The 25,691-nt window shown below is 41.9% G+C and overlaps 1 protein-coding gene across 4 annotated transcripts in view; it reads right to left on the reverse strand.

The window, feature by feature from the left end:
* Auts2 (activator of transcription and developmental regulator AUTS2) overlaps positions 1 to 25,691 on the reverse strand; it is a 1,041,919-nt gene that overhangs the window by 583,846 nt on the left and 432,382 nt on the right. For 3 of the 4 annotated variants that reach the window (XM_040731598.1, XM_040731595.1, XM_040731596.1), the window contains exon 3: positions 1,303 to 1,404. In XM_040731598.1, coding sequence (XP_040587532.1) covers positions 1,303 to 1,404 — 102 coding nt within the window. Of the gene's footprint in view, positions 1 to 1,302; positions 1,405 to 24,262; positions 24,338 to 25,691 lie in introns of those variants that run through there. The other variant, XM_040731599.1, reaches the window with a different exon arrangement.

Genomic DNA, 25,691 nt, shown 5'->3' on the forward strand with positions numbered 1-25,691 from the left:
ATATTACTAGTTCTTTTGGTTTTACTTACTTAGTGAATTTATTTTAGTCTGAGTTAGTGAGCTTCACGCAGTATGCTAGTCTGAAAGAAAATGGCTACCAAAGGGAGCGACACTATTAGGAGATGGCCTTGTTGGAGGGAGTGTGTCACTATGGAGGCAGGCTTTGAAGTTTCCTATGTGCTGCTCAAGACACTGCCCAGTGTCTCAGACCACTTCCTGCTGTCTGCAAGCCAAGATGTAGAACTCTCAGCTACCCTTCCAGCACCATGTCTGCCTGAGTGCACCCATGTCCCATCATGATGATATCAGACTGATCCCCTGAATTGTAAACAGGACACCACAATTAAATGTTTTCTAAGAGTTGCCACGGTCATGGTGTCTCTTCACAGCAACAGAAAACCTAAGAACTCAATACATGTAAGTGGAGGTCAGAGAACAAACTTCAGGAATTTCGTTTTCCATCTTGTCAGTTCTGGGGAGCAAACTCATTTCTTCAACCTTGCAAGCAAGCACCCTTACTGCTGAGCCACTTCGCTGGCCCATTTCTTGTTTCTCAGGGAAAAAACATATTCCCACCTTCATAGTGTTTTTTTCTATGTTTCTGTTGTATGTTTATGGGTACAGGTGCCTGTGAACATTCCCAGGTGTGGGAGCACATGTGCATGTAGGTATGGACGATGACAATGGTTGTATGCCTCAATCATTCACTTATTTATTGTTCTTTTATGTGTATGGGTGTTCGCCTTCATATGGAGCCCATGGAAGCTAGGATCCCTTGGACTGTAGTTTTAGACGATTGTGAGCTGCCATGTGGGTGCTAGGAGTCAAATTCAGGTCCTCTGGAAAAGCAAACAGTGCTATTAGCCACCGAGTTGTCTGCGTTGTCTCTCTAGCTCCTAATCTCTATTCCCTGAGGCAAAGTTTCCCAAGGAACCCTGCCCTGACTGTGTGTTGCTGGGATTCATTGCCTGTACCTCCTAACTCTGAGACTACAGATACAATCCTATGTGCGCTCCTATGCCCACATGACATTTGTGTGGATTCTGGGAATCTGAGCTTTGATTTCAGGCTTGTACAACAATCACTTTTATTAGGCATCCCTGAAACCCCATAACTTGTTAAAAACACATTTTAGGTCAACATACATTTTGGCATGACAAAATAACTGAAAGATACAAACACAGATACCAAGAAAGCATGCCTAATAATGCTCCCACAAGGGAGCCATCTGAAGGGAGAGCATGATCCTCGCACCAAGAGTGTACAGTGGTCCAGGACTTGTCCGATGCATTTTAAACTTACATCGCTGAGCCTCTCACGAGAGCTGCTCCGGTGGAAACCCTTGGATTCTCCGCTAGCGCTTTCGCTGTCACTGTCCCTGCAGCTGTTCTGTCCTGGCTTGAGCTGAAGGTAACAGAGAAAAGCAAAACGGGAGAAAGTCAGTGGTATCCTCACACATACATCAAGTCTTTGAGCTGTGAGCCTTGCCAATTTGAAGTCCTGAACCTCAACATTCTATTTAGTTTAAACTTGTAAGGCACACGTGCACACGCGTGTATACTCACAGATGAGGGAGGGCAGGGATATGGAGGCCAAAAGAGGGCCCAGGATCCCTCTGCAGCTGGAGGTACTGGTGGTAGTAAGCTGTCCAACGTGAGGGTTGAGAACCAAACTCAGATGCTCTCCCAGAGCAGTGCACATTCTTAACTCCTTCTCCAGCCCCATATATTTAGGTTTTGGTTTTGTTTGTTTTTTAACACACAGGGTAGCTATCATGTGGCCTGGAGACTAGGAATTCACTGCGTAAATGAGGGTGATTTATGACGTCTGATCCTTCTGCCTCTACTCCACTTCTTCAACATCCTACTGCTGTTTTGTTTTGATTTTTTTTTTGTCTTTGACACAGGGTCTCATGGGGTTGACTGACCTGGAACTCATTGTGTATTTAAGGGTGACTGTCAACTTCTCAGGTCCTATTCCCATCTTCTAATTACTAGGGTTACAGGAGTCAAGCATTACCACACCCGGGTTATTCAGAGCTAGGGACTGAACCCTGGGGCCTTGCGCACACTAGGCAAGCATTCTACGGACTAAGCCACGTTCCCAGTCTTCTGGCATGACAGACTGACCAGCCTTCAGACTTCACTTGGGTTCACCTCACTCCCAGATGCAGCATTCTTACCTTCAACTCCCCAACAAAGCCATTTTTACTACTATCTTCTGCACCTCCCCACCTTTTCTAGGAAGTAGTCTCTAATGAAGCTAAAAAAAAAAAATAGGGTTAATTTTACTTTCTTTCCTCCTGAGCCTATTAAGGACCGAGTTTTCTCCTACACTAATGTGAAATTTACTAACTCGAACCTGCCCCAGATGTAAACTGTATGAGTCTTTGCTAATTGGTGCAATACAGGTCAGAATAACATCATTCCAAATGTTCACTTTCTCACTGGGGGTCTGGAACGTGGCTTCGTAGGAAGGGAGTACTATCACACCTTTGAATGTGAGATCTTATCGAATGAACTTCATCTCAAGCCCTGTTAATTATTACATTTATTTATTTATGTATATGTACATGAGGGAGGTAACACATGTGCCGAAATGTATTTATAGAGACCAGAGGATAACTTGTGGGAGTCAGTTCTCTCCATCAACCTGGTAGGTTCCAGGAATGAAACACAGGTCATCAGGCTTGGTGGAAACTGCCTTTAGCAGCTGAGCCTTCTCACCCATTTAATTTTCAAGTACAAGAAATCAGTACTGTTGCAACAATCATACTGACTGTCAGCCCTGCAGTGGAACATGCACTCTGATACATAAGCAAAACCAGAGCTCCCATTGTTGGCTGGCAATACAGCTCACCCATAGAATAACTGCACTGTAGAAATCCTGCATGGCAACACACATACCTGTAAACCCAGGGCTGGGAAAGCAGAGGCAGGGCTATCGGGAGTTCAAGATCATCCTTGCTACACAGTGAGTTCAAGGTCAGCCTGGAATACATGAGGCCCTGTCTCAAAAGCAAGACAAGACAAGATGTATTATTTAACTGATTCTCTCATAATGTATGGGCAGAAACATCTTCAATTGTGGATGAAGAAACAGCAAATGATGAGCATAGAGTAAGGCCAAAATCTAGAACCCAAGCACATGATTCTATTGCTACCTATCCCCTGGTTCAATGTTCAGTGCCCAGTCAGAGGTTCACACAAGACACACAGGCACGATTCTACAGTGTATTACCATTTGTTCTGTATTTCAGGATAGCAAGGTTGGGGGCTGATCTAGTGAAGATTCAATTGCCAGGAGTCGCATGGTAGGACGGAACCTATTCCTGCAAGTTGTCCTCCGACCACCATGTTCACACAAGTCTGCTCACAATTAAACAACTGTAATTTAAAATAAAAAGGGAGTATCAAGGAATATTCCTTATACACAACTAGCTGACTGAAACCTGGACATTGCACCTAGTCCTTCTTCCATGCTTCTTCTTGAAGGGGAAATGATTTTATAACAAGGCCCACAACAGACTTCAGAGGCTCTGATGTCAATTATCTGACTAAATGTTGATCTGGGCCGAGGGCAGAACTCGAGGAGTATAGCAAGGAGTCAGCTTGCTTGCATTCCCCAGGCCCTGATGGCAAACACACTTAAGTGAATTCTGTTTGGAGAGACATACATAAAATCCGCCCTCTCTCCGAGCTACCCCTTTTCCCTCCAAAGCCCAGCTCAAGTTTAAAGGAAACTTAGGATTTTAAGCTGTCAGCCAGCTCAATATTTCAAAGACACGGACTGACTACCCTAAGCACTAAAGCTAAACCACAAGATTTCAGGGAAGACGTGCTCACTCCTAATCCCACGAATATATTTTCAAACTGGTATTTTCAGTCACAACCAACGGATCACTTGTGGGTAGCATAAGTAGCTGAGAAGTTGTAATCCTTCACCTGGAATTCCCAGCTATTACCTACAAGCAGGAGACAACACAAAGGCCAGGTGCAAGCTTAAACATTTAAAGACCCGAGAAAAATCAATCCAGTTGCATTGATTTGCCCCAGCATCCACGGTGGCCAGCGTTAGAAAGCACTTGCTGTAACACAGGCATTGGGAAATCTGACTAGCAAGCTTTACATTCTTATGACTGTGTTTACATGAAAGTTTCCATAGCCCAGTCTCTAATTTCACTGGAGGCACCTGAATTAGACCAACCCAAAAAGAATGAGGGAGTGAGTATCTGGCATGGGTGGAGGTAATTCTATCAACAGAATTATCTTTTATAAAACATAACACGCCAAGTTTTCTTTTCATTAGATTTCATTGTGGAAAATAAGTTCTCTGTATTCTGGAACTGTGATCGCTGGAGAGTGTCAACTGTTATTAATGGCTGAATAGTTAATCTTGATTGTCAACTTGATAGGATTTAGACCTGCCTAGGAGACACACTTCTGGGCATGTCTGTAAGCAAATTTCTAGACTGGGTTAACTGAGGTAGGAGGCACAACCATGAATACAGGCAACACAAGTCACGGAGTGAATAAAAATGAGAATGTGAGGGGGTTGGTGGGATGGCTCAGCTGTTAAAGTCCTTGCCCTGCAGGCATGAGGACCTAAATTTGGATCCCAAGCACCTAACTAGAAAGCCAGGTGTGTGGGGCATGCATTCCTAATTCCTGTGTTGGGGCACAGAGACAGGAGGATCACTAGGGTTTACTGGTTGACCAGTCTGGCCAAATTAGCAAGTTCTGGGTTCAGGTAGAAAAGGAGAGGGGGAGGGGAAGAAAGAAGACAACTCTGAACACTGTTTTGGCGATGTGCCTACTACATGTGGGACTTGGACAATGCTCTCTCTCAGAAACAGAAAATTACAAAACTGCTTCTATTTGCCCAACACATACATGATTCAATAGTTAAAACAGTTCAATGGATTTCAGAGTGTTGAAAAGATAGCAAGTTAATAAAATAAGGAGAGAAAAATGAGGCAAGATCCATTTCACTATCCAGTTGTGACCATAAGCAATCAGGCAATCAGAGCTATCTGATTCTGACATTCTAAAGGCAGGTAGGACAGAAGTTCCATCACACATCAGGGGTCACAAAAGCACAGGAAAGAAAGTACACAACTCCCTTAACAAGAAAGATGCAGAAACACAGCTCTCACCTCAAAGGGGATGAGATACAGTTCATTCTGGAGCCACATATAAGTGAACAAAGACTTCGAACACAAATTTAGTTTACGCCGAATTCAATGTTCCAATATGGCAACACTTTGATCAAGATTTTATAGTAAGAGAACAAAGCAGGTCATAAATCAAAGGATCAGTCATATAGATGGGTTAGAGAAAAGCAGAGAAATCTCTACTATAGGCATCAGATGCAATCTGAATGGGTTCTTAGTCTTGATTGATAGAAACTAGAGGTATTTTGTACATTCCAAAGAATTATCTAATGTTCACGAAGATGTTAGCAATGACACAGATGCAGAGGAGAGCAGCAAAGGACCATTAAGGAGGCGAAAGATAGCCCAAGGCGATTTGGATCTGGGCTTGTGACATTGCAACCTCTCCACATCACTGAAGTTCTAATCATTCATCAGCCGTTTGCAGAAGGGTCAGTGGAAGATGTGCTTCTCAGGCACTTTCCTTGCACAAGGAAACAAAGGAGGGAAGACCTGAACTGAAGAGACAGGTAAGACATCTCAGCCCGTTGCCATGGATGGAGCCTACTTTGCACTCAATCTGCATGGAATGTTGCTGAACTCGGAGATAATTAAGACAGGCTAATTTTTGAGATTTAAAAAAATGTTGCTTATATTTTGGTGTTCTGTAAGGCACATTTACAACATTTGAGGATGGAATCCCTGGATATCTGCACTGCACTTCTCATACACATCGGGAGGTAAACAGAGTAGGATCTCTGGGTGGAGGACATACAGAGATGTACATCTGAAACAAAAGTACCTAGGACTTCAGTTTGGGGGTTGTACCATGAAGTTTCACTGTCATCGAGAGAGAGAGAGAGACAGAGAGAGAGAGACAGAGACAGAGACAGAGAGACAGAGAGAGACACACACACAGAGAGAGAGAGAGAGAGAGAGAGAGAGAGAGAGAGAGAGAGAGAGAGAGAGAGAGAGTATTCTGAAACAAGGTCTACCAAGGAGGACCCTGATCTCCTGATCCTCCAGCCTACACATCACAAGGCCTGGGATTAAAGATATGCACCATAATGTCTGACTTTTTTTTTTTTTTTTTGGTTTTTTACGAGACAGGGTTTGTCTGTTTTGGAGGCTGTCGGTCTAGCCTGGCCTCGAACTCACAGAGAGCCGCCTGCCTCTGCCTCCCGAGTGCTGGGATTAAAGCCATGTGCCACCAACACCCGGCTAATGTCTGACTTTTAAAATGCTGTATTATACCATTTAAAAGCTTTATGTAATGACAAGGCTTTTAAAATCTAGTATAATCATAAGGTGTATACATTAACTCATTGTATGTCACCATTTTAAAGATTTATTTTACTATTATGTGTATGTGTTTGTGTTTACTTGTATGTCTGTACATGGGCATGTGGGTACCCAGAGGCGAGAGAGGACAACAGATCCTCCAGAGCTGGAGCAACAGGCATTCATGACCACCTAATATGAATGTTGGGTGGCTGAAATTCAGTCTTCTGGAAGGGTAGCAGGCACTATTAACTCCTGAGGCATCTCTCCAGCCCCACATCACTTTTAATTGAAAAATCAAGAGTATATAGAAATTGTTCTGATATAAAATACTTGGGTTGACAGCGATCAAAAATTTTATGATATGAACGTTGACACAAAGTTCCTTTCCAACTTGCCATAGTTTTTGGACAGAGCTCATTTCAAATCAGATCAAAACTAAAAATCTCATTACAGTGAAGGTTCCTCCTCTGTCCACAGCCCTCTTTGAAAGTTACACTGTATTCAGCTCATCACCACTGAAGGACTGACTCTTCCATGTATTACCTCTGTAGAGACAGAGTGCAATTAGTGCTGCAACTTCGGTGATCAATTTTTTTTATTGAAGACATTGCAGTAGGTGGAGGTGAAAATGCAGGTTCTAGAATATTTCTGATGCTTTGTTACAGAATTGTAGCTCCCCAAAATACATAGAGACCCAGCCCTCAGTACTTCAGAGGAAGACTCTACTCACTGGAGGAGTTTACATTCAAAGACGGCTACTAGGGTGACACTACAGTGATATCAGCGTATCCTCCAAACTTACTTCTTGGGAACTTAATCATCAGTTCACTACTTTTGAAAAGTAATGTCATGTTCCGAATGGCAAGTGGGACCCATAATCTCTCACATTTGGACACTTGGTTAGCAACTGGTGCACTATTTTAGGACAGTATGGAAGCAAGAGGAGACAGCACCATGAAGAAGAAAGCATATCACTGAAGTCTGGCTTTGAGGGTTCAAAACATCCCCCCAATTCCTATTCTCTTTTCCTGCTTCTTCTATGCAGGAAATGCGATGTCTTTGATTCAAGCTCCTGAAGCCGTATCTTCTCCATCATTATCTTCCTCTGGTACCATAATCCAAAAGGAACCATTTACTCCTTAAGCTGCAATTTTGGTCTTGGTATCTTATCACAGCAATTGTAAAGTAACTACTACAGGTGGTTAGGTAACAAGGGCTCTTCACGAATGAACTAGCTTCACCCATATCCGATTGAAGCAGCTAACTGCTGGTGTGGGTGTGTGTGGCGAGTTCCAACCCTCTAACCCTCTCTCTATACCTCGTTTGCTCTCAGTCCATGTTCACATGTTGTGACATAACCCTAGAGCCCTCACCAAATACTAGCTCACCGGGAAACGTCCCACCCTGCAGAACCATGAACCTAATAAACATCCATTGTTGATCATTCCTCCAGTCTATGCAATTCTCTACAAAAAAAGAAAATGGATGAAACCAAGCACAAAGTAATCTATTTTATCCAGTGCCCCAATAAAATAAAAGTAAGGCAACAACAAAAGAGCTGCCAGGATCCCCAAACAGAGAAGAAGGGCCATGTGAGAACCCAGCAAGAAGGCAGCCACCTACAAGACAAGCACATAGGCCCACCAGGCAATAAAACAAAACAAAAAACCCTTGCATTTTTCTTTTTCTTTTTTTTTCCTATTCCAGGAATGAAGTATACTTAGACTCTTGCACAAGTTAGTCGAGCTGTTTACCAATGAGATGAATCCCTGGCTTCAAACAAAGAAAAAGGGCCATGTGAGAACCCAGAAAGAAGGCAGCCACCTTCTATATGCTTACAAGATAAGCATATAGACCCACCAGGCAATAAAACAAAAACCTTGCATTTTTCTTTTTCTTTTTTTCTATTCTAGGAATGAAGTATACTTAGACTCTTGCACAAGTTAGGTGAGCTGTTTACCAATGAGATGTATCCTTGGCTTCAAACTTGGACTGCCACCCTCCAGAGCATGAAAATATAAAATCCTTCTAAGATACAGACTGTACTACTTGTTATAGTAGTCCTAGTAAATCAATGCAATCCTTCTCTTTAGGATACAGACAGCTGGGGTGCCATTCTTCCCATCATGGAGGATGAGACAGCAAAACAAAACAAAGAAGCCTAGCAAACTGAACATCTCATTCATTTTTCTTTTTAACCCCAAAGGTTACAGTCTGTCACTGATTCTCTCCATTTGACCCACATCAATGAGGTATGTGTCCCTGCATTGTCTTAAGGTCAAGTTCTTCAGTGATATGCCAAAGGAGTTTGCAAGAGCTTAGGGCAAGGAGCTCTAAAACACAGTCTAATCCATTAAAAGTAAAATGAAGCCAATTTAATGATAAATAAAATTTGTTCTCTCCTCCTACTGTGTTAAATGAATATTCCTAAGGATGCTAAAGACACGGTTTTAATTCAGAGTTCTATGCTCCTTGTTTGGTAGTTGTTTTTGTTTTATGTTTGAGACAGGGTCTCATGTAGGCCAGGATAGTGTCAACTAGACATGTAGCCAAGTTTGACCTTAAACTTCTTGTCCCATTGCCTTTTCCTGCCAGTGCTGAAATTCTAGGCATGCACCACCATGTCCAGGTTACGAGGTGCTGGGGATGTGACCCTGGGCTTCGCACACCAATTGCACTGAGTCCCGTTCCTGTCCTTGAAGGAAGCAGCAATACAGAAGAGCTAATCATTGCCTGGGAACCGTTCCATCCTTCAGTTCTGTCCCATATCTAAGGAAGCTTCATGGGGGAGGATGGGTTTCAGGTCAGTCAACATCACCCAATGTTTTTATTTGGCTTCAGGCATATGCCTACCGTGGTGCATGCACTCTGATCTTGCAGAGATAATGGGCCTGGAGACCTGGCGCTAATGCCTTGGTCAACAACATCTGGGCTGGAGATTCCAGGGTCATAAAGGGCTATTCTTCTGAGACATGCCAGTAAGGTGACTGGCAGGTAAAGTGAAGAGTAATGTGTACTAGTTACCTCAGTCCTTGGACTCATCATCTTTCAGAATAAACGATGATGGATTTTTATTCTGGAAACAGCTATCATGTGTAATTTATTTCAAAGAGTCAGGTATGGTAAAAATAAATGGAAAAGTAGCATATAATTGCTGTTAGGTTAAGAAATCATCATTCTGGCATTTGAGATTTTTAAAAGTACCCGTTCTGGAAAAGGTCAAAAACCACTAAAAGAAGTTAATGGTTCTCTAAGCATTATATGTGCTTACTGACAAGATTGCCACTCTAATAATTTAGAGGATGTGAAGCATTTAAGATTCATATTTATTTTATTAAGTTTCTTTTTAAAGAAAAAATTTTCTTGTTTTGTTATAATCCAATCCAGCTATAATTCTTCAAATATATCTTACAATGGTACAAATCTTCAAAAACATATACTCAAGTGGAGATGTAGTTCAGTGAGCTCTTGCTTAGCATGTGTGAGTAACTGGACTCAATCATATGCATCATGAAAAAGAACAAAAAAAAGACATTCTGTTTACAAGGCTGGGGATGTATCTTGCTGGTTCATTTTGCTTAGCATACAGGAAGTCCTGTGTTCCAACCTCAGTACTTCCTGTACCAAACTAGTCATGGTGGCATATTCTTTTACTCTGAGCACTTGTTAAGCAGAGGTAGAAAGATCAGACATTGCAGACCATCTTTGTCTACATAGCAAGTTCAAGGCCAGACTGAACTATGTAAGGCTGTGTCTCCCCAAAAGTAAAAATATACTATCAAGTATTAATTGCTCAATATTAATACCATTATTTACAAAAGAAACTCACATGTTTATAAAAGTAAAATGTGATACCCTGAGGAAAAACTAATGTCCTAAGGAACTTTGTTTGGAGATAGCTGAAGACAAGATTTTTCTTGTCATATTGCAGAGAAATTTACAAGACCACTGGTTCACACTTTCCTCTGTGCGGGGATGTGCTCTCAGGAACAAGAATGCTAACTGGATTACCTCTGTCCTTTCAACCGTAAGTCAGGATGGCTTCTGTCACTAGCTATCTTATTAGCCTTGGCATCCAGGGAACCATCAGCAGAGGTGAGAGGCTAAGGGTCTAACCAAGTTTACTGCCATACACCAGTGATGTCTTAGTGTTTCAGAAGACGCAAAGTTAAAAGGTACATCCAAGTTTTAACCTAGGTAAAATAATGCAGACATGATGATAATACATTTTTAACTTAGAGGCAAGGGAGAGATAGGGATTGTATGCAGTATCTTAGATTTCCTTTTTTCTCCTGTTGTCATGATGAAATAATTTGACAATAGCAACTCAAGGGGGCAGGGGCGGGGTGTTATTGTGACCCACAGTTCAAGAGTATACTCCATGATGTGTGGAAGTCAGGATAGTAGGAACTCAGAGGAACTGATCACACGGCATCCACAATCAGGAGACAGATCACGTGAGTGCTCAGCTTGCTCTCTCCATTTCACATAGTCCAAGACCCCCTCCCTAATCAGGGAATGGTACTGCCCACAATTAAGAATGGATCAGAGACCAATTGAGTTAATGAAGATAATCCCCCTTAGGCAGGCGGCAGGGTCCCATCTCCCAGGTGATTCAAGATTCTCTGAAGTTGACAATTACCACTAACGATAATCACACATGGAGATCTATAAATTTCCCAGCCATCACTAATTCTTGCCCAACACACACACCATTTCAATGGGATGGAAAAAGACTCATTCACTTAAAACTTTCAACCCTTATCAGGATTTTAGTTAATCTGCATGAATTCATAAGAAAGTTGTTAATGTTCCTAACTAAACTTAGAGGGAAAAAAACGACAAATATTAACACTAAGCCCCTGGGAAATACTAATTTGACTTAGGGGCTGCTTCTTCCCACTGTGGACCCACTCATAGTAATTTACTATAGGTATGGGGACATTTTGAGGGAAAGAGCATTGAAGTACTTTCTTTCCCACTGCTTTGATTACACACTCTTGACTTAATGAAACTTGGGAGGAAGGGTTTATTTCATCTTACAGGTCATAGTCAATAATTGAGGGAAATTAGGGCAAGAGCTGAAGAAGGAACTTGGAAGTAGAAACCATGGGGAAATTCAGTTTGCTCTTCCCAAGCCTATGGTTATCTTGCTTTTTTCTATAGCCTAGGATGACCTACGCAGGGATGGTGCCGCCCACAGTGGGCTGGGTTCTCCTACATCCATCACAATCAAGATAACCCTCACAGACATGCCCACAGGTCGAGTCTAATCTAAACAATCCCAAACTGAATTGTTTATCTCAGATATTGAGATGTTTATCTCAGATAACGGTTGGCTACATCGGGATAACAAAGCTAACGAGGACAGGCAGAATGTACCCATGTTTGGCTCTTAAGCTGGTATCTGTAGAGCCTGTTCCCAGTGCTTGAATCAATGCAGCTAAGACAAATTTTTCTTAGTGTTATCCAAAATACCATATGGGTTTCATACATTCTGAAGAAGAAGAAATATGATTACCAAATAAAACAAATGTGAGACTGTTGTGCCTTATTTCTGAGTGCCACAACAGTACACCTTAACTCAATTGACAGGCTGGGGAACCAGGACAAAGAAAGATGTGTCGATATCATGAAAATGGCAGAATATGAGCTGAAAATTGCACCAGCCAGCATCTTAAGCTTCTGAGAAAAGACAAAGGACAATAGGAAACAACTGATACCTTAAACTTAAAAAACAAATCTTGCTTTCTCTCCTTTGGGACTCTGTATGTCTAACCTCTAGGCTGCAGAGATGGTTCAGCAGACCCAAGTATAATTCCCAGCACCCAAATGGCAGATAACAACCAGATCCTGGAAATCTGCTACCCTCTTCTGGTTTCTCTAGGCTCTGCATGCATATGGGCACTAAATACCATATACTATACACATAAAATGAAAATAAACTTTTTTGAGATAAGGTCTCATGTAAGCTAAGCTGGCATTGAACCTCAAGTCCACCTGCCTCTACCTTCCAAGTGCTAGATTTCAAGCATTTGACTCCAAGCCTAAAGTTTATACAGTACTGAAGATGGTGCTGTGATCTTTCTCACTGCACCATGGGAACAAGAGTTAACTTGGCTTCTGAGTCTTAGACTCGCTACAGAGTAGAGAGAGAAAGGGGTGTAGGGGGAAACAAAAGAGGGGACCAGGAGAGGACACAAAACACACACACTGGGTTTACATAAAAAAAAAAGACAAATCAGCTATTCAAAGCACTGATGTACTTTAAAATTTTTCACTTCCTCATTCCAAATTCCCAACACTCCATACGGATCAAAGTTTTACAGAATATTCCTCAAAAAGAGAGAGAAGAAACACAAATTAATAACTATTTAAGCATTCTGTTTCATCATGATAACAAACAGATGGTTTTAATATTCTAGAGGCTAATTCCTGAACAATTAAAAACACAGCAAGACATTAACATCTAATGAAACATTTTAACTACCAGTGTATGCATCTGCCATTAATTCCCACACAGTGAGGTCTTGGATCTCCTCAATCTGTTCTTTATTAAGGAAAGTTTCTCCACTCTGAATTTAGTGAAGTAGAGAATTAACAACTGTTTGTAATCAGCAATCAGCAGGATATTTCGCCAATGTGTACTGAAGCTTCGTACACTATCAGGCTTAAATTTATTCTTATGGTGGCTTTGATGTACACACACTTGCAAGTTGACAGAATCAACTTCTAGTTGAGAATTCATCTTCCCCAAAACAAAACAGAATGAATGCAGTACTTGATGTACAACAAAACCCCTCACTGAGCTATGACCAGAAAAGATGAAGGCATTGAATAACTCAGTTAATTTCTGATTCAAATGCCCAGGAATTGCCTAGACTGCAACTCCTACCACCAAGTATCAGAAGAACAGGACAGAAGACAGGATGCTACATTCTCACATTTGGAGGGTTAACTCAAGACAAGACAACCCATTACCATTAAGCTTGGTTTCATTCTTCTGTCAATGTGCACAAATGTTGAGTTTCCTAAAACATGATTTCTTTAAAAATTACACATAACTCATTTAAGTGTGTGTGTGTGTGTGTGTGTGTGTGTGTGTTTCTAATACCTTACAAGTCAGATGAGGGTGTGAGATACCCCAAAGCTGAAGTTACTGGCAGTTTGGACCATCTGACATCAGTGCGGGGAAATACATGGGTCCGCTTCAAGAGTGGTATGTACTCTTTAACAGCTGAGTCATTTCTTAAACCCCATAAGTTATCTGATAGAATCTCTGCGTAAGTTTTTGAAGTAAAAAAGATGTTCCCCTTACAGACAAATGCGAGGGTCTAAATTAAGATACCCAGGAATGGAGTGGAAAGCTGAGCCTAGAACACACAAGGACCATTGACCTGTGTGTACACGCTTGGTTCACTATCCTCAGTTAGAGCCTAGTGTGTGCTACAGGTTCCTTCCTCAACTGCTCACACAGCTGTTTACCATTTCCGAGTTAAGTGGGGTTAAACAAATTAATATCTGGTAGGTTTAGAGAGGCTTTTCTATCCCAGACTCTCTGTCACTTCCAAAATATTACTCTGTCATCACAGGTAATATTATAATTGACAGGCAACACGGACACATCACACCCAACAGCAGTGGCTTATTTCTCTGAGTACAATTGCATACAGATTTTTTTTCATTTGGTGACCAAAAACTCATGGTACTCAATTACAAAATGAGATATAATCACTTTGACAGATCTTTATTATAGGTAAGGAAACTGCACATATACACAGTGTGAGTGGGTGCATGTGTGTGTGGGAGTCTATGTGTTTAAAGGCAAGAGTCTTGCTATGTACCCCTGCCTAGCCATCAAAGCAGGATGCTACTACCTCATCCTTGCTGTTGCTGCAACCACAGGTGTCTGTCACCATAACTGGCAATTATATCATATATCTTGATTAGCAGTATTATGATGTCTTTCAACTCTGAATGATGAATACATGATTTGATGGAGTTAAATATTAAAATATATTAATTATGGTGAAATGAAAAGTAATTGAATACGACTGTCTAAAATTTCGTCAAAGATTGACTTAATAATAGAAGACTTTGGTTCTCAGTTTTGCTGGAAAAATGGTCTCAGTGTGGAGCAAGTTGACCTTAAACACTTGGTAATGCTCCTGCCTCAGAATCTTTTGTACTAGGATAATATGTTTGGCCAGTGATGAGTTCTTTAACAGAGATTTATGATGTGGGAAAGGATCATGTTGGGAGGGCAAGCAATTAAGAGTAAACTTTCATTTATTTCAGTCATTTGAAGAAGTAAATGAGCAAAATTATAATAAAATGAAATCAGTTTGATTGCTTACTCCCAATGTGAATTGCCTAAGATTCTTGTCTAGTCTGTAAGATCCTCCTGTCTCAGCATGTACCACCAGGTCCTCCTTTACGTCTTACTAGGAATGGAACTCAGGGCTCTGTGCAAGCTACGCCGGTCCTCTCCACCAGCTGAGCTGCCCCAGGCTCCACATATGAGTAATTTTCAGTCTCCAGAAACAGTCCCCAAAGACACATTTAAAAAGTCATTTTAGAGACCCAACCTCCACCGTTTAATGGGAGGAGGGGGGTACTGCACCATTTTCTTTCTTACATTTTATTTTTTGGCAGTTCTTATGAAAATTCATAAGCCAGATGGCATTCAATAAATGTAAAGAGCTCAAGAATTTGGTTTTATAGAAAAACATCAATTAGTGTAGGAAAATTAGCAATTAAGCAATCATTATACAACATATATCAATATTACTAACGAGTGCACATATACACTAAAATTCCTCGTGAACTCTTTTAAAAGCAGACAGATCCAAGGCACCGCTACTTCCTCGGAAAGGCTTACCACAACTTCATCACAGCTGTCCTTGGGTTTCACACTGTATTATCTTCCTATTATAACACTTCCTGGATCTCCTCAGCTATTGACCTCCGACCCGTATCATTTGCTATTGCTGGCTATTTTAACACTTTAAACCTCTCCACTCTCTCCGCACATACAACTTAGTTTAATCCTTTTAAATAAAAGTACGGGATGGCCATCAAAGCTCTCTAAGCCCATGGACTTTGTGGTCAGAGCTATGGGTTAATCGAATGACAAGTTTCATCCATAAAGGATTTAAGATTCAGTCCAGAAGATACCCCAAATGCACACTGACAATTTGTGCAATAGTTATAACTCTTATTGTGGAGGACTCTCGCAATGATACTACAAATGCCAATGGCACTATGACGGGTGCCAATAAAATGATTGTGGATTATGAACATGGCTCAGTTAGTAAAAATCATGCTAAATAAGCATTTAAGACCCAAGACCAGATCACCATCACTCAGAAGAAAAGCCAAGGTAGGTGGCACATGTCTATAACCATTATGCTATGGAGGCAGAGCCTAGGGGGCTCCAGGATCTCATCTGCCAGCCTAGTCTTGTCTTGTCTTGTCTAGTCAGAGAATTTCAGGTAGAGAGAGACCTCATATATACAGTAGAACATGAAGGAGAAAGGCATTCATTGCCAGCCTCTGGCCCCCATAGGTGTACCCATGGGGCATGTGTTCCCACACATGCACCATGCACTACACAGACAGACAGACAGACAGACACACACACACACACACACACACACACACACACACAAGTATATATTAAAAATAATAAACAGAGGCTTGTGGTGTTAATGCATGGCAATATATCTGAAATAATGAAGACCAACCAGGTGAAGAACTGATTATTGCAACAAATGTTTTAACACTGAGGACTCTGTCTTAAGGGCTAATGCCGTCTACAGCTCTGGGATGCTCTCCAAGATACAAAATACAGCCTTGTCACATTTACTTATACTCCTCCAATGATTTTTGGTGCTGCCTTAATGCCAAAAAGTTTTTAAAAATAATCCCAGTGGAATACACACTATACTTGCATGTGTAAGGACTAACAGACAAATATGTAAAAAACAAGTCTGTACCAGTGACACTCTATTCTATTTTCCTATCTGTTGGTCTTCATGGTTTTCACTTCCAAGTCAAAATCCATCAGTGAGGGAAGTCAAAACAGGAACTCAAGGCAGGAATCATGCGTATCAGCTCACTTTCTCGAAGGCTATTGAGTACCTAGCTTTCTTATACATCCTTATACCCAGGATCATCTGACCAGGGATGGGGCTGCTCACAGTGAGTTAGCAATCCTGTATCAATTAACAATCAAGACAATCAAGCCTACAATTCAATTTGAAAAAGGCAACTACTCAACCGACACTTTTTTTTTTCCTGAGATCCTAGGCTGTGTCAGTTGGACACATAAAGATAACTAAGACATGCTTTTTTTAAAAAATCACATATTCTGAAAGCTAATAAAATGTTTTCTACATAATGACTGGAAATATTATCGGGACAAAATGTTTGCAAAATCTGACTTTTCTACATATTTATCATGAAATATAACTATTCTTGTGAAGTGACTGTCATGTTTACACTAAGAGGGGTTAATAATTGATATATACATAAATACTTTTCTACCCTATAAATATGAACAGGTTAGATGTAAACTTTGTGTGTCTGTACACATGGAGCCCAGAGGTCAACCTGAATTGTTGTTCCTAGGAGATATCCACCTTGTATGTTGACACTGTCTCTCACTGAACTGGAAGCTCACCAAGTAGGCTACTCTGGCTGGCCAGTGAGCCCCAGGAATCCCCCTGTCTCCATTTACCCAGGGCTAACATTGCAAGCATACACCAGCATACATGGCTTAATTGTATTATCTGCATGGCAACAGCTCTGTTGTGACAGGCACATGTATGGCCCATCATGCTCTCCTCTCAGGAAATGTAAACACACTCCCTTCTCTCACCCTGTGTGTTGTGTCAACACTGTTCTTGCTTTGTTTTAAGTCTGTGACTTCTTCAGCTTAGACAACCTCAGTGTCCTTTCTCATAAATGTTTGTCCCGTTCTCCGACACTTAGTCTCTCTGCAGTCTGGAACTCTCCAAGCAGGGCTGGACATCCTGTCCTAGGGGTGGGTACCTCTGTCCGTGCCTCCAAGCACTGGGATTACAATAACTATTATGAAAGATCACACTCAGAATCTTGCCTTTGCATGGCAAGCATAATGCTTTGTTGACTAAGGCACATTCCCAGTGCTCTTTCTGTGGACTTGGAAGCTGGGTAGTGGAGGAAGAGAGAGTAAGAGACAAGAGAGGAGGGGTATGGAAAAGAAAACAGAGGGAGCAAGACTGAGATTTGTTTTTCAATAAACGTTAATGAAGTTATATAAACAGCCAAAGATCTGGCCTTGATCCATGGACCACATGGTTCAAAAGCATCATAAAAGGATGTACAAGTATCGGCCAGCAGTTAAAAAAAATCTGGAAATAGAAAAAAACAGGTTACAACCTGTGGATTGGTGAGGTCAAGGGGTGAAAGGGGAGGCATGACCTGAACACCAAGTGCAGGGAATTAAAGGTATATTTTTTCTACCTTTTCCCTCCTTCCCCCTAGTCTTCCTTTTTTGACTAAGACACAAAACCTAGTGCAACCCCAGGCTGTAAACCACCAGTACCTCACAGCTAGCCATGGCAACAGCTGCAGCACTTGGCTATAATAAACTGGTACAATTTAATAGCTTTTATTGTTCTGCGGTGGTGTCTGAGCATAGCCGCTCTCCCCTCCTAGGACTCCAAGGCCCCGCAAGGGCAGCAATGAGAGGAGATCTCATTTACCTAAAAGCACTTATAAATTTTTAATTTGCTTTAACAAGTAAATTAACAAGTCCCTCATTCAGGCAAGTTTTATGGCTTCTTGCCACTTGGGAAAGGCCGTAAAAGTTTTATAGATAATCCAGAGCTACTGAGACTGCTCATAATAAATTGTCTGTTTCCTGTTATTTTATCAAGCCACTGGGCTTCTAATGACTTAAAGTCACAGCTTCCTTATATTCTAGCTTTTTATGAGGCTATATTTATAAACTCCAAAGAATACCCTAAATTATACTAGGCCCTTGCTAATCATTGCAAAGACTTTTTTTTTCCTTTTTAAATGGGAGCTTACCTTCACTTCAAACCTGGCTAATAAACATGGTGACATGTTTTGAAGGCAGGATGCTGATTCTACACATTATTTAAAGAACTTCCTTGGCCAGCTTTTCCATTAGCAAACATGCTAGGGGAATCTGCAACCTGGTTTGCTGTGTATAGATGCACCCAGTGCACAATGGAACTTCCTAGAGCATTGCATTTTATCTAGTGCTGAGCTGTTTGAAGAAAACAGATAGTCACACTGATACAAGCACTGGACTCAGCATGCTACACCTCCATGCTAGGCAAAATGTGCCCCCTGGTCAAATAGTGGTAGGACTGATACAGGGAAACCAGCTACTTTCTGATTTGATGTGAGGTTTGCTACTCTGGAGGAAAACGGTTCCAAGTATAGTAAAATGGGTCAACAAACAAACAAACAAAAAACCCAAGGTCAGGGCAGCTCTAAGGAGGAACCCAGACATGATACATTACCTGTGGCTACTTGTAAAAGATTAGGCCAGTTAAAACTCAAACATGAATGGAAGAGGGTTCCTGAGGCCCAACCCTAGCTGATGAGATACTGGCAGCTGATGGCTGTCTATCAAGGGGTAGTCCTGTGTGTGCATGTGCGTATATGTATGTGTGTGTGCATGTACATATTTTGTCACGGACTGGCTGACTATGCCCCCGTGGATCTTCAACCATACACACAGGCAGCAGGGGGTTATATAAAAAGGAAAAATAAAGTAACCCAGGAAGCCTTTTTTTCTTTTTTAATTTTTACGGTCTGTGTTTGAAATACTGAACAGATGCTCATGGTTTGAATGAATGTTCGCCAGCAGATGGTGCTATTGTGGTAAGGCTGTGGAACCTGTATGAGGCTGAACACTGGAAGAGAAGAATTTTGATGGTTATAACCAGGTCTGGTTCTAGTCATCTCTGATTCCTTGTCCACCACAACGTGAACAGCCACTGCCACACTTGCCTGCTGCCATGGCTTCTCCTTTGGGATAGACTTCTTCTGTCAGGAATTGTGGTCACAGTAAAACAAAAAAAGTAAGTACTATAGGATCTTAAAGGAGAACCACCCTCTTGAAGGAGAGATGTGTGTGTGTGTGTGTGTGTGTAATGTATATCATATATATATGTATGGCACATATATACATATATATGTAAATATGAGTATATATATGCAGACATATACACATATGTGTATGCATATCCCTTACACAAAATGCTAAGCATGGGGGCACACGGCACACACTTATAATCACAGAGCTCAGAAGGAATAGGCAGGAGAACCACCAAAAGGAAGAGACCAACCTGGTCTACATACCAAGACCCTGTATCAAAAAATTCAAAAGGTCACATAATGACATCATTGTTCACTCAGATGTGACATACAAGTAGGACTGAAGTAAATTCCTAATTCATTCATATAAATTACCCATTACATTCCAGAAAAGACAACGTTACAGAATCATATGACCCAGATCCATTGTTTACTTCCTAATTTTTTTATAAGTTTGTATGTATGGGTATACTGAATGCATGTATGCCTACATGTTTGTAACATATAAGTCATCTTTCCAGCCCAAAAATTTCACAGTTTAAATGATTGTTCTTCTGTGGGCTAATATTTGATCCTACTCTTAACTATATCATCTTGTTCAGTGCTGCATAAAATGGAGGTCGTGGCAGGCACTAGGAACACATTCACAAGATTCAGCTTTTTTCCCTGTGTGTGTGTGTGTGTGTGTGTGTGTGTAGGGGTATGTGTGGAAATAACACAGAGTAGAAACAGGGAAAGGATGTGTGATAGCAAAAAACTGGCATCAATGCAGCCCAGAATCACCTCAAGAACAGTACATGCGGATTGACGTCAACTATCATAGTTGGTTTGAGACTGTTGCTTTGATATAACCTACGAATACCTGGGAAGAGAGTCGCAATGAAGACTACCTAGGTCAGGTTGGCCTCTGTACATGTCTGTAATAGATTAGCTTGCTTATATTAGCAGATGTGGTGAGACCCAGCCAACTGCAGGTGATATCATTCCAGGAGTGTGAGGATTGGGCTGTGCAGGGGTGAAGGAAGTGAGCTGAGTACAGAGGTGCGTGCATTCCTTCATTTAGTTCTCTGCTCTTGACTGTGGATGTCGTGGGGCTTGATACTTCAAGTTCTTGCTGCTTTGCTGGACTACAACTTGGAACTACAACTTGGAACTGTGAGCTAATGGAAGCTCGTTCTCCCTTCTAGTTGCTTCTGTCAAATGATTTTATCACAAGAGAAATTAAACAAAATCATCAGATAATTCTACCTTTAGGAAAGCTACATTTCTAAGTTAATCCCAGTACTTTATTCTAATTCTTTCAGGACACAGCTAGAATGAAAGAAATCATTTCCATGTTTTACTTGAACTTGAAGGAATCATCTTCCTTTTGTTTGGTGGTAAAAGATGGTATGCAATACAGTTACATTCTGTGTTATGGCCTATGAAAGTTAATCTTCATTGATTGCATTTAGAATCACCTAGGAGATGGAGGCATGCTTCTGGGTATCTCTGCAATGATGTTTCCAGAGGTTCTGAGTAACCAGCCCATGGCCTAGGATCCCAGAAAAAATAAAAGGGGTTACAAAGGGAAGAAGTCCAGAGAATGACAACACTCTACTTTCTCTGAATTCCTAGCCAACATGGTGTAAGCAGCTTAGCCACTTTCTCCAGCAGTATGGAATAAACCCTCTAAAACCACGAGCCAAAATAAAACATGTTTCCCTCAGGCTGTTCTGTCAAGAAGCTGGTCACAGGGCTGAGAAAAGCTACCTACATCTTACCCCCACTCTCATAAAAATCCTTAAAGCATAAGTAAAAACGATGCAAACACCTTGCTGTTCTTTTATGAAGTATATTAACATAAATGAACCCACTCAATGTTCACACCTATCCTTATGGGCATTTTGCTGATGTGAGCCTGTCTCAGAAAAGTAGACTCCTCCTAGTTCGTACAGAAGCAAGCTAGTTTTTGAAGTCATAGCTGTGGAGTTTCAAGGTCAGTAGAGGCTCTCACAGAATCATGAGTGGGTACATCAGGGTTTATAGGCATAGAACAGAATGTTCTGGAATGGAATCCTCCTGACCAACAAACATGTGATACATGAGTACCCAGAGCTGGAGCATAGCTGTTGCAGGAACCAGAGACTTTGCTCAACTCCAAAAGAAAACACAGCCAGCTTCCACTTCAGATATGGCATCCCACTAATTTGAATAGAAATGAATAAAGGCTTTGACTCTTTGATAACTCAATTATAAAAACTAATTTTAGACCATGTACAGGGACTCAGTACATTCTTGTTGAACACAGGACAATATGAAACTTGAAGGCTCATAATTAGTTTCACTTGTTTTTGTCTCTCTCTCTCTCTCCAGTATGGCAAGGCTATTTTTCTTGTCTCTCTTTTAAAATAAGTATTTTTTGTTGGCTTTATTTCTCATCAGGGGAAAGGTACATGCGTTTCACAATGCTTACATAGAGTTCAAAGAAGAACTTTCAAGAGTTTGTTGTCTCCTTGTACTATGTGGATTTTTGGGGCTCAAGCTCAGGGCATCAGGTTTGATGGCAAGCGCTTTCTTTGCCTGCTGAGTCTTCCTGTTTGGCCATTTCTTTTCTTTTTAATTATGATGTCTCCCAGTGCCTAGCATGAATGTACATACTCATGGGTGACAGTTCTGCCTTCATACCTGGATCTAAAACAACAGCCTTACCTAGTGGATCTGTAATAAGACCCTGAACATGAATAAAGGGATATTTAGGCAGGTTTCGGGAGATATACATAATTATAAGAGGTTAGGGGTATGTGATTCTGCACATGTCTGCAAAGAAAGTCTCATATACACCAACACATAATATACAAGCAAGCATACTCTTAATCTGCAATCTAATCCTTTTATGTTTACTGGCAATCACCTTTCATGAATTGAAATCATTAAAAACTACTTGCCCAGCCCTCTGCCTGACTATCACAGGCAGCATGCCAGATGCTGTCCCTGCAGCAATGAGCAAGAGCATTCCTTAGCTGCACCTAAGTTGTTTAGAGCCGGGGAGTTTTTCAGTTCACGTTTCAGGTTAATCTTTTTTCTCTAAGAACAGAATATCCTCTTTGCAGAGCTCCCTGGAGGCTTGGTATTTGCAACATCAAACAGAACACACAAACCATTGCACCCACTTTCAAAAGCCTATTACACTGTCAACTGGCTTCCTAACTGCAACCAGGGGAGAAGGCTTACAGACTCCTAAGCCCCTTTCTTCTCCCCAGGCAGCTGGAAGGGAGCCATAATTTCTCCAAGCTACCATTGCATTTTGTTTCACTAAAGAACTCCTAATAAGGCGGGCAACATTCCAAGGAGGAAAAAAGCAACATGAACTCACTAACTATAAATCTCACCTTCCTTTTATTTCCTACACCCTCTCAAACTTTCAATTGCTGGCAGCTCTGAGGATGGGGCACTGTCATGCATGGCTACCAATGACCCTTTTCCACAATGCTTAATGAATCACAAAATGCAGGTCCACAAGCAAAGAGCTGTGGTAAGCTGTTACCATGCCTCCTAACTTGTGTTTTAGCACTCCTTTGGGGATGCCCAGGACAGGCTAAAGAAAGAAGAAAACAGACACAGATTTTAATCATCCAAATCAAACAAGTTACCTTCTGTTTCTTTCGCATTTTAAGAATCTATCCAAAGAAATGTAAGCCTGGGGGGTGGGCAGTGTTTGTCGGCCTTTGTCAGCGGAGACAAACTTGCTGAACTGTTGACAGGGTTCATGAACACCTCTTCCAAAGAACACCAATAATAAGTCCCAGATAACAGAAGGTTTCTAAAGCATGAAACAATATGTAATAATCCCCCCTAGATAGATAGACAAACAGACAGAAACATACACACACACACACACACACACACACACACACACACACACACACTGAATGCATGAAATCCAGGACACACGTAAAACCATTCATGCTCTGTCCAGGTCCACCGGACAGTTTTCGAAGTGGTCGTGAAGGGTAAAGGAAACCACCTCCCACAATAATACACAGGAGAGGCGGACATTGTGGAAGGACAAAGAAGAAAGAGAGGTCAGAGAAAGACAGCATTTGGTTGATCAAGAGATACACCAAGGAGCTGCTTAGAAGAGTGTTTACTTAGCATGTGTGATGCCCTTGGTTCCACCTCCAGCACCCCAAAAACCCTGGGCGAGATGGTTCATAATCAGCACTCTCAACGCGAAAATGGCAGGAGAATAGAGGATCAGAGGTCCCAAGTCATTCTCGGCTACACGGAGAATTCAAGTCCGGCCTTGACTACTTCAGACAGTCTCGAAAGACAGAGCTGCACATCTGTGAAACTAATGTGAGGGAAATCACAAAGGAACTCTAGGGTTTCCTTTATCTGGCCCCTAAGTACTTCCTGGGGGTTGGGGGGAGCTGTGCCGGCTTGACACAGCTGTGAAAGGTTCAGCTTGGTAAGGAACAGTTAAGACGTGCAGACACTAAATAAATTCTGGGGGCAGTCTTGAGAGACCATTGATTCTACTGGTCACAGAGGTGCTATATTCTCACACTGATACACTCTATAAACAGCTTACACGTTCTGCACCACCTGTGTGTTAGTGAGGGTCACTTCTTTTCTGATCTGACATCTCCTGGCTTTGAGCCCAGGCGGCCTAGCAGCTGAAGGCGGGTGACTCACCCGGTGTGAAATACATTAGACACGGCTCACCTGTGTATGCCCTTCTTGTCTCCTCCTAATCTCCTTCCTCTCCACTTCGGAGTTCATCTTTCAACCTAGAAGTTGATAAGAAATGCATCCACTGTGGATAATTTCTTCCCTCTGGGGAGAGGTTTCTTCCCCTCCCCAACCCCGTTACAGATCCCTGACCATCGCAGTGAAGAAAGCAAGGCAGCCGAATAATCATCCGTCCTGGCTTCTTATTTATTTATTTTTAATCCAACTAGAAATATGGCCTAGCTCTAGGGGTGTGACTGAGCCACGAAGAGATTACCACCCACAACTTCTGACTTTTGATTTTTATTTAACGACTCATTTGTATAACCCCAATGATCGGAGGAGCCAGCAGACCCCAAAGAGATTGGCAGCTGCGGCCCTGTCAAGTTGGAAGGTTATGTCAGCTGCCAAGTCTGCAAAGCGAGCTCAGCACAGCGAGGGAGCGGAGAGAGATTGGTTACAGCCGTAAGTAATTGATCTGTCTGAAAATACGGGCTAGGAACCCTGGGATTAATGCCCCAGCTCCAGCTGGGCTGCACTGCTCTTTTCCCTCCGGCACTCTGACAACAAAAGCCGGCCTCCTTCTCCAGGGACAAGACATTTTTATTAAAATCTTTATACAACTTAGCAGCAAAGACTCTAAAAGCGTCCTAGAGATTTGACGAGGGAGGGGAGGTGCATGTTTCCATACTGAGGAAACCATTCCACAATTTTTTTTCTTCCCCGTTTGATCTGCTTTTCGTTTCAAAGCAGTCACCGGCCAGTGGCTTCCCCTGGCCAAATGTACTCATCCTCCTCTGGCTCTGCAGAACTCTGCAGAATGCAAGAGAGCGGGAGCTCAGGGAGTGGGGCGCTTAGCTGGAGAGCTGCGGATGAGGAGAGCTGGGGAGAGCTGCAGGCAAAACTAAAGTGGGAAGGCGTCCAAAACTGCAGCTGCGCTGGCCCATTAAAAAGCCGAGACTCATTCTGTTGTTCGACCCCACGCTTAGCACCGCGTAACTATTCATCAAAGAAATTTCAGTGCAATTAATTAAATTATTCCCATGTCTGGGCTGCAGAGTCGTTATTCCAATATCAACTTTCACTCACTCTCTCTTAAGCTCATGTTTGCATGCCAAGTCACTACTCTGGGTTGTCCAGTCTCAATAAAGCTGTGCTCCTCGTCGCTCACACAGGCTATCATTTCTCTTTTTTATTGCCATTTATTTTCCACTAGGACTCTGCTGCCAGGATACTGGCAGGACTTCCAGTATATGGTTGTAATGAAATCTACCGCAGACACTTAACGCAGGGTGAGGATGGAGCTCGGCTCATGTGAGGCTGTAATATAATAAATGCTTTCAGAAAGAGGATTTTATCAGCTCAGGAAAAGAGTGTGGGATCCCTCTCGTACTGAATGCAAGAAAAAAAAAGGTGGAGTCAT

The sequence above is a fragment of the Mesocricetus auratus genome, unplaced genomic scaffold (assembly GCF_017639785.1).
Source record: "Mesocricetus auratus isolate SY011 unplaced genomic scaffold, BCM_Maur_2.0 Super-Scaffold_100025, whole genome shotgun sequence".
In the NCBI taxonomy this organism is placed as follows: domain Eukaryota; kingdom Metazoa; phylum Chordata; class Mammalia; order Rodentia; family Cricetidae; genus Mesocricetus; species Mesocricetus auratus.